This window comes from Sinohyriopsis cumingii, chromosome 1 (assembly GCF_028554795.1).
Source record: "Sinohyriopsis cumingii isolate HCF-2022 chromosome 1, ASM2855479v2, whole genome shotgun sequence".
Lineage (NCBI taxonomy): Eukaryota > Metazoa > Mollusca > Bivalvia > Unionida > Unionidae > Sinohyriopsis > Sinohyriopsis cumingii.
Genome location: NC_142961.1, coordinates 149612715 through 149627509, shown reverse-complemented (window position 1 = coordinate 149627509; position 14795 = coordinate 149612715). Strand labels below are relative to the sequence as shown.

Sequence of the window (14795 nt, the reverse complement as noted above, 5' to 3'; positions counted from 1 at the left end):
ATATTGCAAACTTCACCCCATCATAACATGAATGAAATGCTCCTTGTTTTATCGTGGTTCCTCAAAGGGGCTTTCGTACCGTTCCCCTTCGTTATATACTCCGCTAGACAGCGCGTCTTTCGGATTGTCTCCCCTCTCCTCTAAGTCTGTCCTAGATATGTCTGACATTAATTTGGCGCAATGCTCCTGCGCTTTGGCTCGCAGAGAGGCAATGCTCTCAGAACGAAGTTCCTCTTTATCAGTTTTGTCCTCGGTTTTGTCATCGCCGTTTTTACAATCGTTTTCTCCCAGATTCTGAGCGGCCTCCAGCGACTTCTTATGCATGCCTGGAAAGGATACACAAAACGGTTTCAGCTTTACCGCCGTTGATTCGTTTCCTTCGTTTTCCGCCATTCACGAAATTTGATACATGTACGGAAGATATTAAAAAAGTGCTTTTATGCAAACCTCGATTGTAAGCCGTGACGAGTAACTTTCCGGGGAATAAACCTGATTAGCGAGTCTACTTATCCCCTTGAGACACTGCCTTAGTGTGATTAGAAACGCAAACAGAAACACGAAGAGAACTCTAATTTAAATCGAGTCTATAGCTCATCGCGAAGAAAATATTCAGCGTAAAATGGGAAGTTTTAAAACTTCCTAAAAGTGGAAGGACAAACATGAATAGTGCCAAACCGAAATAATCTGATTAAAATCATTTGCAAGGTTTACAGTTTGTTTGTTCCTCAGGTCTAGGCATACTAGGTTTAACACAACGGTTCTGGTATAAACATTTGCTTAAATCTTATATTATTCAATAATAATAAAAATATGGCACGGTTAATTTCTTCTCTCTTTTGCTTCCTTTCTTTCTTGTCTCCCATTATTTTCTTTCATTATCGCCATGATAACATATACCTGCGATATTAGATTTTTACATATGCAAATTAACTTAAACATTTTTATTAGAAATCATTTTTAAATGAGAATGGTGATAATAATTTCTTACAAAATGTATAAATTATCCCGCGTTTTTTCTATTAAAATGTATGTTAATCAAGATATTAGTTTAGATTGTTTCCATGATAATTCTTATTTTAAGGCAGAGCTTTAACAAATCTCAGCTACCTTGGAACATAACTGTATTATCAAGATTCATGTTTACATTTTAATCATATGTGTACTCACCAAGAATTCCGTATAATTATATCTTCCCCCCCCCCCCATTATTCATGGAATAGAAATGATTTCGCTATTTCAAATTTTCCATGCATGCATTACATACTGTTAATTTAACAGAGTCAGTTTTCCGAGGTACCATTTGTCAAGGAAGCTGTAATTAAGTCTTAGCTAAATAGCATTAGAGTGTAGTTTCAAATTTGCTATAGTGACAGTGATGAAATGGATGACTAGCTGTTAAAACGGGTGCATACACTAACTTTAAGACAGCGTGTATTGCACGGATAACACAATTATTTAAATTATTTACGTTTAAACCAAATATATTAGCATGTAAACGTATTCAATGATAAGCATGAAGTGCTAGTTCAGTGCTCCAAAACGTATTTATTAGATCACTGTCCACTGAATAACCAAGCCTGTTTAATAATAAGCTTGCAGGAAGGAGTTATGGTGACCTTGTCAAGACCGAGAAGAAAAAAAAATCATTCTTCCCCCGAACTCGTGCAAAAGTTAATTCTGGGCCCAGCCATAAAATATAATAAAGTGTTGTAGGGGAATTCCTCCTATCCCCATCCAACGTTTGTGGGGGCTGCTTGGGTAATTGATACGTCATGCCAGTCTCCCAAATGGACTAGACTCACATGAATAGGTAATTCCGGTCAATATTTATCTACACATATAAAGCAGACAGCGACCAAGTTTGCCATAAACAGCTACATTACTTGTCTGTATATTTCCTTTAAACAATATTTGAGCAGCAATTTCTATTTCATGAGTTCTATTCTACAGTTACGCGACATTTCACATACCTGATGACAAAAAAACAAAAAACATCAAACAAATGAAACTGGGTTTCTATAGCTATGTGACCCTCATTACTAATTACTCATTTTCATCATTGTCAGTTTTCCTTGTATTTAACCAAAATAAAAGGGCATCTCCAAAAGCCTTCTTAATGCCGGCTGACTTTGCCAATTTCAAAGATAGCGGATCAGCCTGGAAGACCACTAACTCACAAAAAAGACGAAAACAAGATGAAAGAGAGCAGAACACGATGTATATTTTAGTATGGTATTTGTTGTAATTTTGAGTAAGGCAAAAACACATTTTATGACTAGCTTAGACATAACTATGTCACAAAAAGAAAGTATGCCAAAACCAAACGGGGCCCGGGGGTGGGGGTGGAAGGGGTAGTATGAAAGTGCAATAAATCAAACATTCCTTATATAATAGTAGATATACAGCTTGACGTGAACGGCAAGATATATCAGGTCGCATTATGACATAAGAATGCCGAACACATATGTAAATATTAAGAAGGATTATAATGACATCGCCAGCAAACGGAAATGAGCGTAAGGGTGCACTTAAGTTGTAAACCAAATCTGCGAACCTAATTTTCCTCCTTATCTCTAATAATATCAGACCCAGCATTAAAAGGATCCCTGCTGGAAAGGATCACCAGAACATGTCATAAAATGGAATCTGAAGTAAAACATCTATCGAGAAAATCGTTATGGCTCGTCTCTTTCAAACGATTAGACAAATATTTAAAAATTACAGTACAAAATACTAGATGTTAAATAATTAAAAATAGAATAACTTTCTATGATCCCGTTGACAACGGAAATTGAAAAAAGAATTCTTAATCAAACATTATTTTCTAATTCCATAATTCAAACAAGTGGTTATATATGTGTGTGTGTGTGTGTGTGTTATTTAGTTCTTATTAGCGGTTTAAAGGACAAACAAATTAAAAATCTTAATAAATAAGACGGTAAACATTGATGAAAAGAGGTCTGATAAATCTTACGTGATACAAGGAGATATATTTCAAATTTTTTTTCCTTTGTCTCTAAATTATAAATTCTTTGACAATTGGGTATTTTTTTCATTTTGGAAAACTTAAATACAATGTCGCATAAAGAGCCATATGAGATTAACATCTACTTAGAAGCCAGGGAGCACAGGATTCTAGATTCCCTTCTTTGGCAGTCTTTAGAATTGTTTCCGGAAGTGGAAGCGAGTGTCTGACCATGGCGCCATAAAGCCCATATTCCGCCATTATGCTGCTTCGACCCCATGTCTTCTCTGTCTTCCTCCACTTGGCGCGTCTGTTCTGGAACCATACCTGCAAATTAAACAGATATGTAAAGGAATAGTTTAGAATGCTTTTGTATTTTTGTAAGTGAACGGTAGGAAACGAATTAAAATAAAATACGATTTGAATGCTAATCATCCTATCATTTTGAAATAATACCTTTGACTATCATCTGCTAAAACCTTTACTCGTTGATTTACACAGATGGGGACATTCAAAACTAACTTCGCTATTTCTTCCAGCAAAACCATACCGGCGCAATAATTTACAAAAAAAAAAATGCCATGCATTTTGTTCGCCGGAAATATCTCAGCCAAAAAATGAAACCCAAACTATTCGGACCATCTTGACTGTATCTGTGAATTTATCGACTGTTGGATTGACCTAGAGATTACACATGAAAAAAACAGTAGTACATTTCTCTGTCAGTCCTTGTTTTGTACATAGCTGAAGTGATCTGAATGTCGGTGATCTATATACATACGAGGTATAATCCATGAATGAGATGGGAAGATAGAAGCAAACGTGAAAGGAAAATGTAATTACAGAAGGGATAGGTAACTATTACCTACGTTGCAATGGAAGTACATATATATTATATAATAAATACAGTGATAAAACAAAGCTTAGTGGAAGAACTTAACATATGTATGAGCATAATCATCAATAATGATAGGAGGCGATATGAAATATGAGTATGTTTTCTTAAGTATGAAAAATAATAACTGGATATTATGGTATGTTGGTTCAGACCTCAGATTTGCCAATTTTAACACATGGCAATACTAAATCAGTCAATGTTCTAAAAATTTACAAGTCACGGTTCATGAAGTAAATATAATAGACCTAAATGTTTGCACTGTTCTTTCATAATTTATAATTTTAGTAGCAGTAATGCTAAAGAAACACTTAAGATAGAACTGTGCAAACATTTAATGGGTTCTTTTTTTGTTGTTGATGAAAAGAAATATGTTGGACAAAACCTGTCTGCAAGTATCTGAACACAGGAACAAACACAGACTTGACATAAATGATTTTATTGATCCTTTCTTCTAATCGCATGTCTGCACACACTTTAATGATGGCTGAATAATTTACAGGATTTTCATTTAAAGTAATTAATTTTCTAATTCGAAAATGGAATGTTTGTTAAAAGAAGCATATAGGAATCACTGACTGGGTAATATCTATCTAATAGGTTTCAGTTATAAGATTATATATGAACTTGACTGACAAGAGTATTATATTTGGTCACTTTTGTCGTTAATGGTTTTAGGCCACAAACGCATTTTCATTAATTGGCTTCGTTCGGCTGAACTCGGTTTAAAGTATTTAGCTTTCGGTGTTTTGGAGTACTTCTGCGTCTCAAAGGTAATCTACAGAATGTTGCTGGGTGTTTTGTTGTTTTTTCAGAACATTTTATCGTCATATTCACATAATAAAAGATACATAAATATATCCACAATAATGTATACATACATTATATGGCATTAACACAACTGGTTAGTTGGAATAAATCGGGTTTAAAGTAATTTGTTCACTAGAATGTTGGTCAGATCTCTTGTTTCTCAAGGTCAGCTTTCTTTATGCATACATAATTTTAGCCAGATCTCTTTCTTTATACATTAAGATGTTTGGCAATGTCTCTTCTCTATGCCAACTTTCTTAATACGTACAGAATTTTGGCAATATCTCTTTCTCAGCGTCAACTGTCTTGATACATACAGCCGCTTCGTCCTTTCATTTTTCATGCTGATGTCTATATAACGAAAATTTCCTAACCAATAACAATAGGAGCTGAAATTTTACTTCAATATTTCATTTGTTATTTAAGGAAACGTAACAAAAATATAAATACAATTTTGTGCAATAGTGGCGAATATTTAATTGTGTGCTTAACTTCTGTCCATGATTGTAAGTTTCCTTTAGATAATGTAAACATAGCTGATTTTTGTCCACGGTTGTAAGTTAGAAATAGAATGTCAACACAGCATTTCAGAACATTCTTGGGCCAGTCTTATTTACAATTATACTGAAATTTTCGGTTGGAATTATTCACATCTAGGTCAGGTGAAAATGTATATTAATATTGATTTAATAAATGGTTTAGATGAGTCTGCCATATATAATTCGAGAGGAATTATTTATTTAAAATATTAATTTGAATTACTAAGGTGCTCATTGACTTTTGGTTTTACATATTCCACTTTGGGTTATTGTGAACTCGTTCAAAACCATTCTGGAATGCATCAGTTGTTACATCCGGACATTTAAGACTTAAAATTCGTTCACAACATTTATATTTCTTAACTTCTGGTAGAACATTTAGGATTATTTGGTATTAAATCTGCAATGCTGTTAGTGGCTCATGGGTTTTCGCTTTGTAGAGAAATAAACTGCTCGTTGATTTTGCTTAAATTGTTGGTTTCATTTCTTTATTTTAAATTGTTAGTTTCATTTGCTTTACTTTAGTCGTAACAGCGATTTAAAAAGGTCAGTCACCTCTAAGCTGCTTCGTTTCAACGATTTTTTAAAATGAAAACATTTTTTAAATAATTTTCGTTTATAAACTTTAAAATCTAATATTATACTATTATTCAATCTTAAACACTGTGTTATAAACGTACAAGGGGAAAGTCTATCGATTCATCGTTTTGATACTGTCAGACATCTAAAGTGTTTTAACTATAAATTAGTTATAATCTTCATTGGTTCATTCATAGTACTCAGTCAATTATAATATTTCAAGCGAAATAAAACTGTTTCTATTTCTTTACACCTTTTCCACCAATACATAAGAACATGCATCTACATACAACGCTTCCCTTGTCGGGTATAGTTTTACCTTCATGAAACACCTCATCTCCAAAGATGCAGTGTTGTGCATGCTCAGCAGTTAGCATTCGTCGAATAAAATAAAGGATATCTTGTTAATTCACACCCGGGGAGATGATCTTTTCTATATCTATATTCTACTCAATGTGATGGGTACATTATCCTACTTAAAAATAATTTGTGTAAATGTGAGATAGAGAGTCCAACAACGGATAATCTCTTCTACCTAAAAACAAAATAAAAGCAGCCCCCGCCATAAACAAACATACATCCGCCAGAAAAATCACCAACAAATTCAGTATATATGTCTATATAGCAAACTGTTGCCGAATTACTCCAACGAATATAGAATAATTTGTATGTACATATATTGAGATATTAAAAGTAATTTCTGTTTTTACAATTCACTTGGAAACATTTTATTCCTGAAACAATAATGAAGGCCATAGCAGGATAAATTTGCTCGAAAGGCGTAGCGAAATCCGCTTATGTTTTTGAGACTGAAATAATTTCTAATTCACCAAATAAGCGGAAATTCTTTATGACTTGAGAAAATCCTCTGAGTATTATCATAATTAGCCATTTTCCATTAGCTAATAAACTATTGCCTCTGGTAATTGGCATTTATCTGTGATTCGATACATGCGAAATCGACCAACTCTTCAAAGAAACAAACCGCCTAAACCATTAAATGGATATACGACCAATGTTTCGTACATAAACCATTTGTTTGGATAAAAGAAAGATGGATAGAGATAAATATCGTGATCATTTCTTGGTGTAGCAAAGGGACAACAATCTATGAATGGCCATGAAGAGAATCTGAGTCTGAATTTGAATGATTTCAATTTTAACAAATCCACCGATTGTATTTCATTCATAGTTGGAAATAATGCACTGAACACATTGGCCATGATAATCCACAACACGCTATGGAACACGTCTGAAAGGTCAGATTATATTAGAATGAACAATAAACCATTCACGGCAGCACAATGACACTTGAATAACAAGTCCATCAATTTGAATCTTATTGTTATAGTTCCGTACGCTAGAGATTACAGCTAATTTATTTGATTGTGTCCGATTTAGAAGTTAGAATTAAATTCCTAGGATTTTACAGTAACAGGAATACAGGGACACTGACAAATGTCCGTAACGTGACCTGGAATATTATACATCTGTAGCGGAATCCGCCGAAGCAAGTTTCTCTTTACATTCATTTCATATGAAATTAATTATAACAGAGCAAGGCACGCAAAGGCGATTCAGAAATTAAATAGTACGTCTAGTTTGCTACGTGGTACCAGCAAAATGTATGAGTGATAGAAATTGTTTCGTCCCTGACGCCATATTGGAAATGTGTCAAATAAGATCTCGTCAGGAGTAAACTATTCGTCAAAATAAATACCCCTTCATGATGAAATGTGGCTATATTGCTTTGAAGAGCATGGCTTTCAGTAATGTTTGTAAGACAAGAGAAACCGCCGTTCGAGTGATTACAAATAAATCTAAATGTTGACAAAGAACTGTATTACCAAGTATAATTCAGTCATAATTCTAATCAACAATTTTCTAAAAAATCTCTCAGAAATGAAATTGGATTAAGACAGCTTTGTTCATTCAGAAATCTTTCCGTATAAGACTGTATGATATAGCCACGTTTTATATAATAAATTGCATGATACTTTGCTATTACCAAAGTAACACAAAAGTAAAAGCTTTTAAAAGTAAATGTTTAGAAATAAAAACTACTAAGTTATACATTTAGACTTAGATATAGCATAAAAATTGATGGATATATAAATTAAAAAACTAAACGTTTTCTGTAATGCTGCTTTTAAGATGTGAGGTTAAATCATTAACAACTGAGAGGTGTACTAAACATTGCAGTTTATCTACTTAAGGAGAAAAACAGATGAAATGAAGAAAATTGTGTTGTGCTGAGGAAATCAAACCATAGGATCACTAAATAATTTTACATACCCAAAATTTAAAAGGTGAACTTACAGATTTGAAGGTTTTAATAAATAATATTCAATTATCATTCACTCGAAACGTACCAATAGTGATTTCAGCAATTATTCTAATTTGAATAATGCTCACATGTACATGTACTTTCTTTCGAACGTCATGTAAAACCCTCCTATGAAAAAACCACCCTCATTTGATATGAAGCAATAATTTGTTCGACTTGCCTGTATTCTGTCTTCTGGTAAATTTGTCTTTAGAGCCAAAACCTCCCGAGCGTACACATCCGGGTAATGAGCCTCCTTGAAAGACTTTTCCAGTTCTTCGAGTTGAAAACTGCTGAATATAGTCCTAGATGGATAATTATCAATATATTATTTAATTAATAAATAGTACTGTATCGTTTTCATCAATAAGGGTAACTTCTTACTAATGAAGGGCACGAAGTTGTGAATACATAGAGAAAAGTAAAGAACAATTACTGAAATATGGGTAAGTTAGACAACGTAATCATAAAGGGCCAACTGCCCAGGTGCATGTATGAATGCAAAAATAAAATCTACTGTTTATTAAATATGTTACACATTTATATAGTCTATTTACGCTTATTGTGTGTTCAGGTATAGAACAGTTATAAAAAAAATATAATGCAAACTTTGGAAAGTAATATTTATACAGCCAGATTGTATTCTCCAAAATGAAGATGTCGAATTCTTCGTATATGAATAATCTGATTTAAACTCTGTCCAGTGCAGGAGTAATGTGATAACTTTGTGAAGGAAAGAAACGCCTACTGCCAGCTACATACAAGCCAATTCAAGTGTAGTGTATTGAAATTTTACTGGAACACCGAGGAGTTCTAAGAATTAAGGATATCTGAATTATGGCATTTATTTAAAAATTGTTGAAGCTCTCAACTACAAAACATCCGTACTTGAATACTTGTCACCAGAGAATATATAACATATAAGATAAATAATATAATATAATATAATATAATATAATATAATATAATATAATATAATATAATATAATATAATATAATATAATATAATATAATATAATATATTTCGTGCACTCCCAATGGACAAATCAAGATTAGCCGACTGCATACTATTTGAAATCGACTCTTGACGAGAGAATAAGCATACATACATATTATCATACCCCCCCCCATCAAATTTCTATAATATTTCAGTGGAATATTGAAAAAAATTGGGAATGAAAAAGTAAATCCTTGTGTTCATGAAAAAGGGTTGTCCATGTATACGAGTGCTTTGTTCCAAATAGTTGTCACTGCGGAAACCATAAAAGTTGGATTTCTATATTTGGCTCATATTGTATGAACTGCATCAGTTTCTTTACAAACTATTGGTTACATATATATTTGACATGTAACATCTTAAACTCTTTAATCTTTTAAAGACCATAGCGGCGTACGATGAATGCTCAATAGGTTTCGGCGACTTAAGATCTGTGGCGCCCACAGTTCTGGCGTCCCAAGACCTCTGATATTTGCTAGTTAGGTGAAAGATATTATATTGAAGAAATTGTGCTTGTATGTACAGATTTTGGTTGCTTGACCTTATGCTTCCTAAAACTAACATCGGCAATCAAATAAAGTTTATAAAATGCTGACTAAATGAGGAGTCAAAAACATGTTCTTCTTTATCAGCCGTTGTTAAAGACTCCAAGATGGTAGGATTATCATTTCAAGATGACTGTTTCAAAAAGATTTATAGATTTTCACTTCGTAGTATGTTACTTTATTTTAACTTCAGCTCCAAATATCCATGCAAATAGGCATTGAAATTTTTATAGTGTTCTGAAACAATAATTGAGTTCTTCATAGAATGTGTTTTATATGCATGTATGTATGTATGTATGTATGTATGTATGTATGTATGTATGTATGTATGTATGTATGTATGTATGTATGTATGTATGTATGCATGCATGCATGCATGCATGCATATATGTATGTATGTATGTATGTATGTATGTATGTATGTATGTATGTATGTATGTATGTATGTATGCATGCATGGATATATGTATACATATAAAGGTTGCATTAGACGCGAGGTAGTTAGGACAGGTCGAGACATAATCATTATTTATATTTTTGGTTGTTACCTTCCGGCAATTTTTAATTGACTTACTAATCGAAGTCTAAATTATTATGAAACATCCCTGGCACCCTGTACCAGTCAGAATTACTATATCTGCAGATTTCCTCATTCTGTGCCGTCTTCTTAGCCTTCTTCATTATGGTCTAATTTTGTTGTCGAAACTAGGTTGATAATAAGTAATTTATTAAATATAAACATCCATTTATTTATTCAGTCGTTTCTTTGCAACTTCAATCAAGTAAATAAACAGATTCCATTCAACACAATGTCAATTGAAATCGTGAATACATATGCTAAGGTTACCCTTGAGAATTTTTTATCTGAAGGTACGACTCTAGATGTAGTCACGATCATTGGATAAATTTACGCAACAATTATATGTATATATGCCCCGTTATGCCATAATTAACGCCCACGGCTGCAATTAAGACAGAGGAGTGAAATAAGAAATATAGCAAATTTTTAACTGACAATCTTTAGTCTGATATTTCATCCTCGAGTTATCAATGCGTTCAAATCCAATCTGATATTTCCTCCTCGAGTTATCAATGCGTTCAAATCCAATCTGATATTTCCTCCTCGAGTTATCAATGCGTTCAAATCCAGTTATTGTGAAGAGTACACAGTGGCATGTATTTTTCATTCCCACCAATCAACAACATTATACTTTACTTCATTTTCATTTTTTAAGAAGAAAAGAACAAGAGAATCATGGTGAGAAAAAGAAAATAATAATAATAATAATAATAATAATAATAATAATGATGATGATGATGATGATGTGGAAGAGAAGACGATGACAATTATATATATATATATATATATATATATATATATATATATATATATATATATATATATATATATATATATATATATATATATATATATATATATATATATACACGCACACACATACATATTACGATTATGCTGATGATGAAGGAAGAAAAGCAACAAGAAGTAAGAGAAGATATGGCGATGATAATAACTTGAAGATAATGTTAATTTTAGTATCAGACGAGTATGAAATGATTTAATAACGAGTCTTGGGTAGAAGAAAACATGATGTTGGAAAGTTATTGATTAATGACATTTTGGATACCTATTACTTTCAGAGATTAGCAACACTTTTATATACAATACAATCTGACTGCTAAATATTGCCACTGAATTCGCTTGTTTATTTTTATGAGTATTTTTTCACTGTCATCGTTATTAGATGTCATAGATATTACACGGTGTATTCAACAAATCTAAAGTACATCAGGGAACACATAAAATCTGTTAAATTCTATATAACAAGGACTTTTGCTCTCTATGGATTTACGATTTGTCATTGTATAGAGTAGTAAAATATAGTTCACAGAAAGATGAACTAACCTATGCCGTCTCTTCTTTTTCTTCTTTTTCCCACATGTATTGTTTGTCTCTACTGTGTCCACTGAGGAGCGTTCATTTCTGGGACTCTCCAACCCTAGGAAATGAAAACACGTATTTAGACTGAATTACTTATTCCTGTAAGACTTTTATCAACGAATCAGTTCTGATCATGAAAGAATAAGCTCCAATCAACCAGAGAAAACTTTGGGTAAACCTTAAAGACTATCGATGTCAGGAATTAACTGCTTTAATTTCTTCGTTAACTAATAATTTTCTAAAGTAGCGATACAAGACATTTTGAATATTTTAATAGTTTTGTGGTTGACTATGTCATCAAATTATGGCCATAAAGCGTTAGAAATTATTTGTTTAGAGTCCAACATGTTTACCGTAAGAAGATTAAACGAACATCATAGTCGGTAAAAATCGAAACTTTCACATGTAAACCAGGATTTCAACATAATACAGATTTTTGGAAACAATTGTTTTATACGAATGTTGAATTTTTGGAGTAAAAGTGTTTAGGATATTGAAATATATTAGAGACTTAACCATCTCATTAAATGTGTAAATAAGCTTGTCCTGATTCACATTATTAAGCTCGTCCCGATTCACATTATTAAGCTCGTCCAGATTCACATATTAAGCTGGCCCTGATTCACATTATTAAGTTCGTCCTGAGTCATATTATTAAACTCGTCCTAAGTCATATTATTCATGCTGAATTAGTGTCACTAACAGTAAGCAATTACTGTGATAGAGTCTATTTTAATAAATAGATATGGACTAAGTTAAAACACATGTATGATATGGCAATCAAAGGAAGGGTCCTTGATATCGAGTATGTCTGGGTTGCAGTTAAACATATGTTGTTGTTGTTGTTGTTGTGGGCTTTAACGCCATTTTTCAGCACACGATAGGCTATACATGGCGGCCAGTATTAATGGTGGAGGAAGAACCCGGAAAAAAACCCTGGAAAGAACCACCAACCCACGAGAAGCTACAGGCAAGCTTTCTCACATACCCACACTGGCTAAACATATGTCAGTTTGCAAAATAATTTGTTATTCTTAAACTATACTGCAGGTTTTAGTTTTTGTTTTTAAATGCCTCTACTCACTTACTGTAAAATATATAAGCTTCTCTGGCAGTTCTCGTGTTATAAAAATTGTAAACTCGGATGTCAGACATTCTGAATGAAACAGTTGTTTATTTCTGCATTCAGACACGAATTGTGTTTGTCGACAGGCTTGCAGTTTATATCGGTAAGTTTGGCTGCATCCTAATTTTGGTTATCGCTTGATTTCGGTTTGCAGTCCGTACTAGACCCAACCAATGCCTGGTTATTTCATCCTATTCAGTCTTGAGTAGGATTGTGATGACAGTTCAATTCGTATGGGTGACACAGGACATCGAATAGCAACAGGTTATGTACGTTAAGTCACTGACAATCTCCATGATTCACGTGGAAAAATAATTTTAAGAAAGTTTATGCTTGAAGCGTGTTCTTTATTGTCTTATATTCATTTTTAAGCATTCTTGATGATGCCTTTTCATTAGTTACAAAAATGTACACTAGTGGGTTGGCAGTGTTGACACATTTTAAGATCTATTCATTCTTATTGCGGGTGAGGCGAAATAAGGGGGATCGCTGGAAGTGAGAAGGAATATTATTTTTCCCCACTGGTATATTTCGTTATCTCATTATGAAATATATAATACAGTCTGACAGGAGGCATAAAAGAAGCCCGCTGTGGTCAAGATTAGCAAGGACACAGCCGAGCCCAACATTAGATGGGTGCACAAATATTATGATGACTCTAATAGTTTCCGCTTTATAAGCACTAAAAATGGACAATATGGGAGATTCTAATGCAAATAATTTCAAAAGAGTTCTAACATATATTACATGGAATATGTCTTCATTATAATCACTGTTCAGTGGACATGAGTGGCGTCTTGACAGAGAGGATTTTGATAATTACATTTGTAAGTATGATGTAATTGATTTCCGACACATAGGCTTATTACACTACATAATTTCTCATTGATGGTTTTAGACCTCTTGTTCCCAACCAGTTTTGGACTCGACCCTAAAAAAAAATCTGATCCTTACGAACCCATTTCCACATTTTGATTTTGATAAGCATTGCCACTGTCATAAAAATCCTGGCGACTCTGCAGAACGTCCTCGCGACCCTGATCAGGGTTGCGACCTAAGGGATGGGAACCACTGTTCAAGACACTTCGCTGTAGTAAAGGATAAACTTATTAATGCAAAATATAACTTCTGTGTTCTAGTTATATTTTTGGGCTGTTCGTATATGTTGACATCATAAAGAGTAGTTTGCAAAAAATAATGTGTTTGAAAGTTGTTAGATCAATATCATTTATTATAAATTAACATGATTTTGGGCCTAATATATATCCCACCTGAAAATTGGTTTGTACATTCTGAAGAGAAGACTCTTCTTGCTGAAAATAAAACAGTCTACTTGAAGTTAAGACATTCCAGCTTCTCATTGGTGGGAATCTTAATGTGTATACCGGTTATGGGCCTGATTTCATTGAATTTGATGATCAATATAATTACTTTATTGACCGATACAAAAAACGTGGATAATGGTAATGACCCCCCCCCCCCCCGTTATTAGTTTTCGGCCAATCTACAGGTTTTAAAATCATGAAGCCGTTTTAAAAACGACGAAGGTGTTGGCAATTTAAATGTATCACACAAAATACTGCAAGCACGATTCGCGAGTTTCCCTAATACTATTGTATTATGAAATTTATGTCTAATGTGATGTCCTAGTCTGAGTCGAATCAATACACGTCACTTTCTCTAGGCTAATCTGAGACTGGGAGCATTTCTAGTAGTGATCGCAATACACAAAATACCGATAACTATAATGATTGAATCTGAGTCACTGACTAAGTTCATAACAACAATTAAAATGGGTTTCAATATTGCTGCTTGCGTGAGTAAGTCCATAAGTTTTCGTTTGAGACTTTGCAAATAATATGATGGAAATATCTTATTTTGATAAAATTACGAAAATACTTGTTCAAATTCCTCAGAATGACGCTGAAAATGTTGGCATCACGAAAACTATAAGAATGTCTAGTAAATAGTTATAAAAGCACAGCATAACACATTCACTACAAGACAATCTTGGTTTGACACGTCATATCAAAATGTAACAAGAATTGCA

The 14795-nt window shown here is 33.2% G+C and overlaps 1 protein-coding gene across 1 annotated transcript in view; it reads right to left on the bottom strand.

The window, feature by feature from the left end:
• The window catches only part of LOC149808137 (uncharacterized), a 47363-nt gene that overhangs the window by 15667 nt on the left and 16901 nt on the right, over nucleotides 1-14795 (bottom strand). The window contains exons 2-5 of the mRNA XM_089964757.1: nucleotides 11584-11677; nucleotides 8296-8419; nucleotides 3112-3292; nucleotides 80-326 (exon numbers count right to left, since the gene is read on the bottom strand). Of these exons, the coding sequence (XP_089820883.1) occupies nucleotides 80-326; nucleotides 3112-3292; nucleotides 8296-8419; nucleotides 11584-11677 (646 nt within the window). The remainder of the gene's footprint in view (nucleotides 1-79; nucleotides 327-3111; nucleotides 3293-8295; nucleotides 8420-11583; nucleotides 11678-14795) is intronic.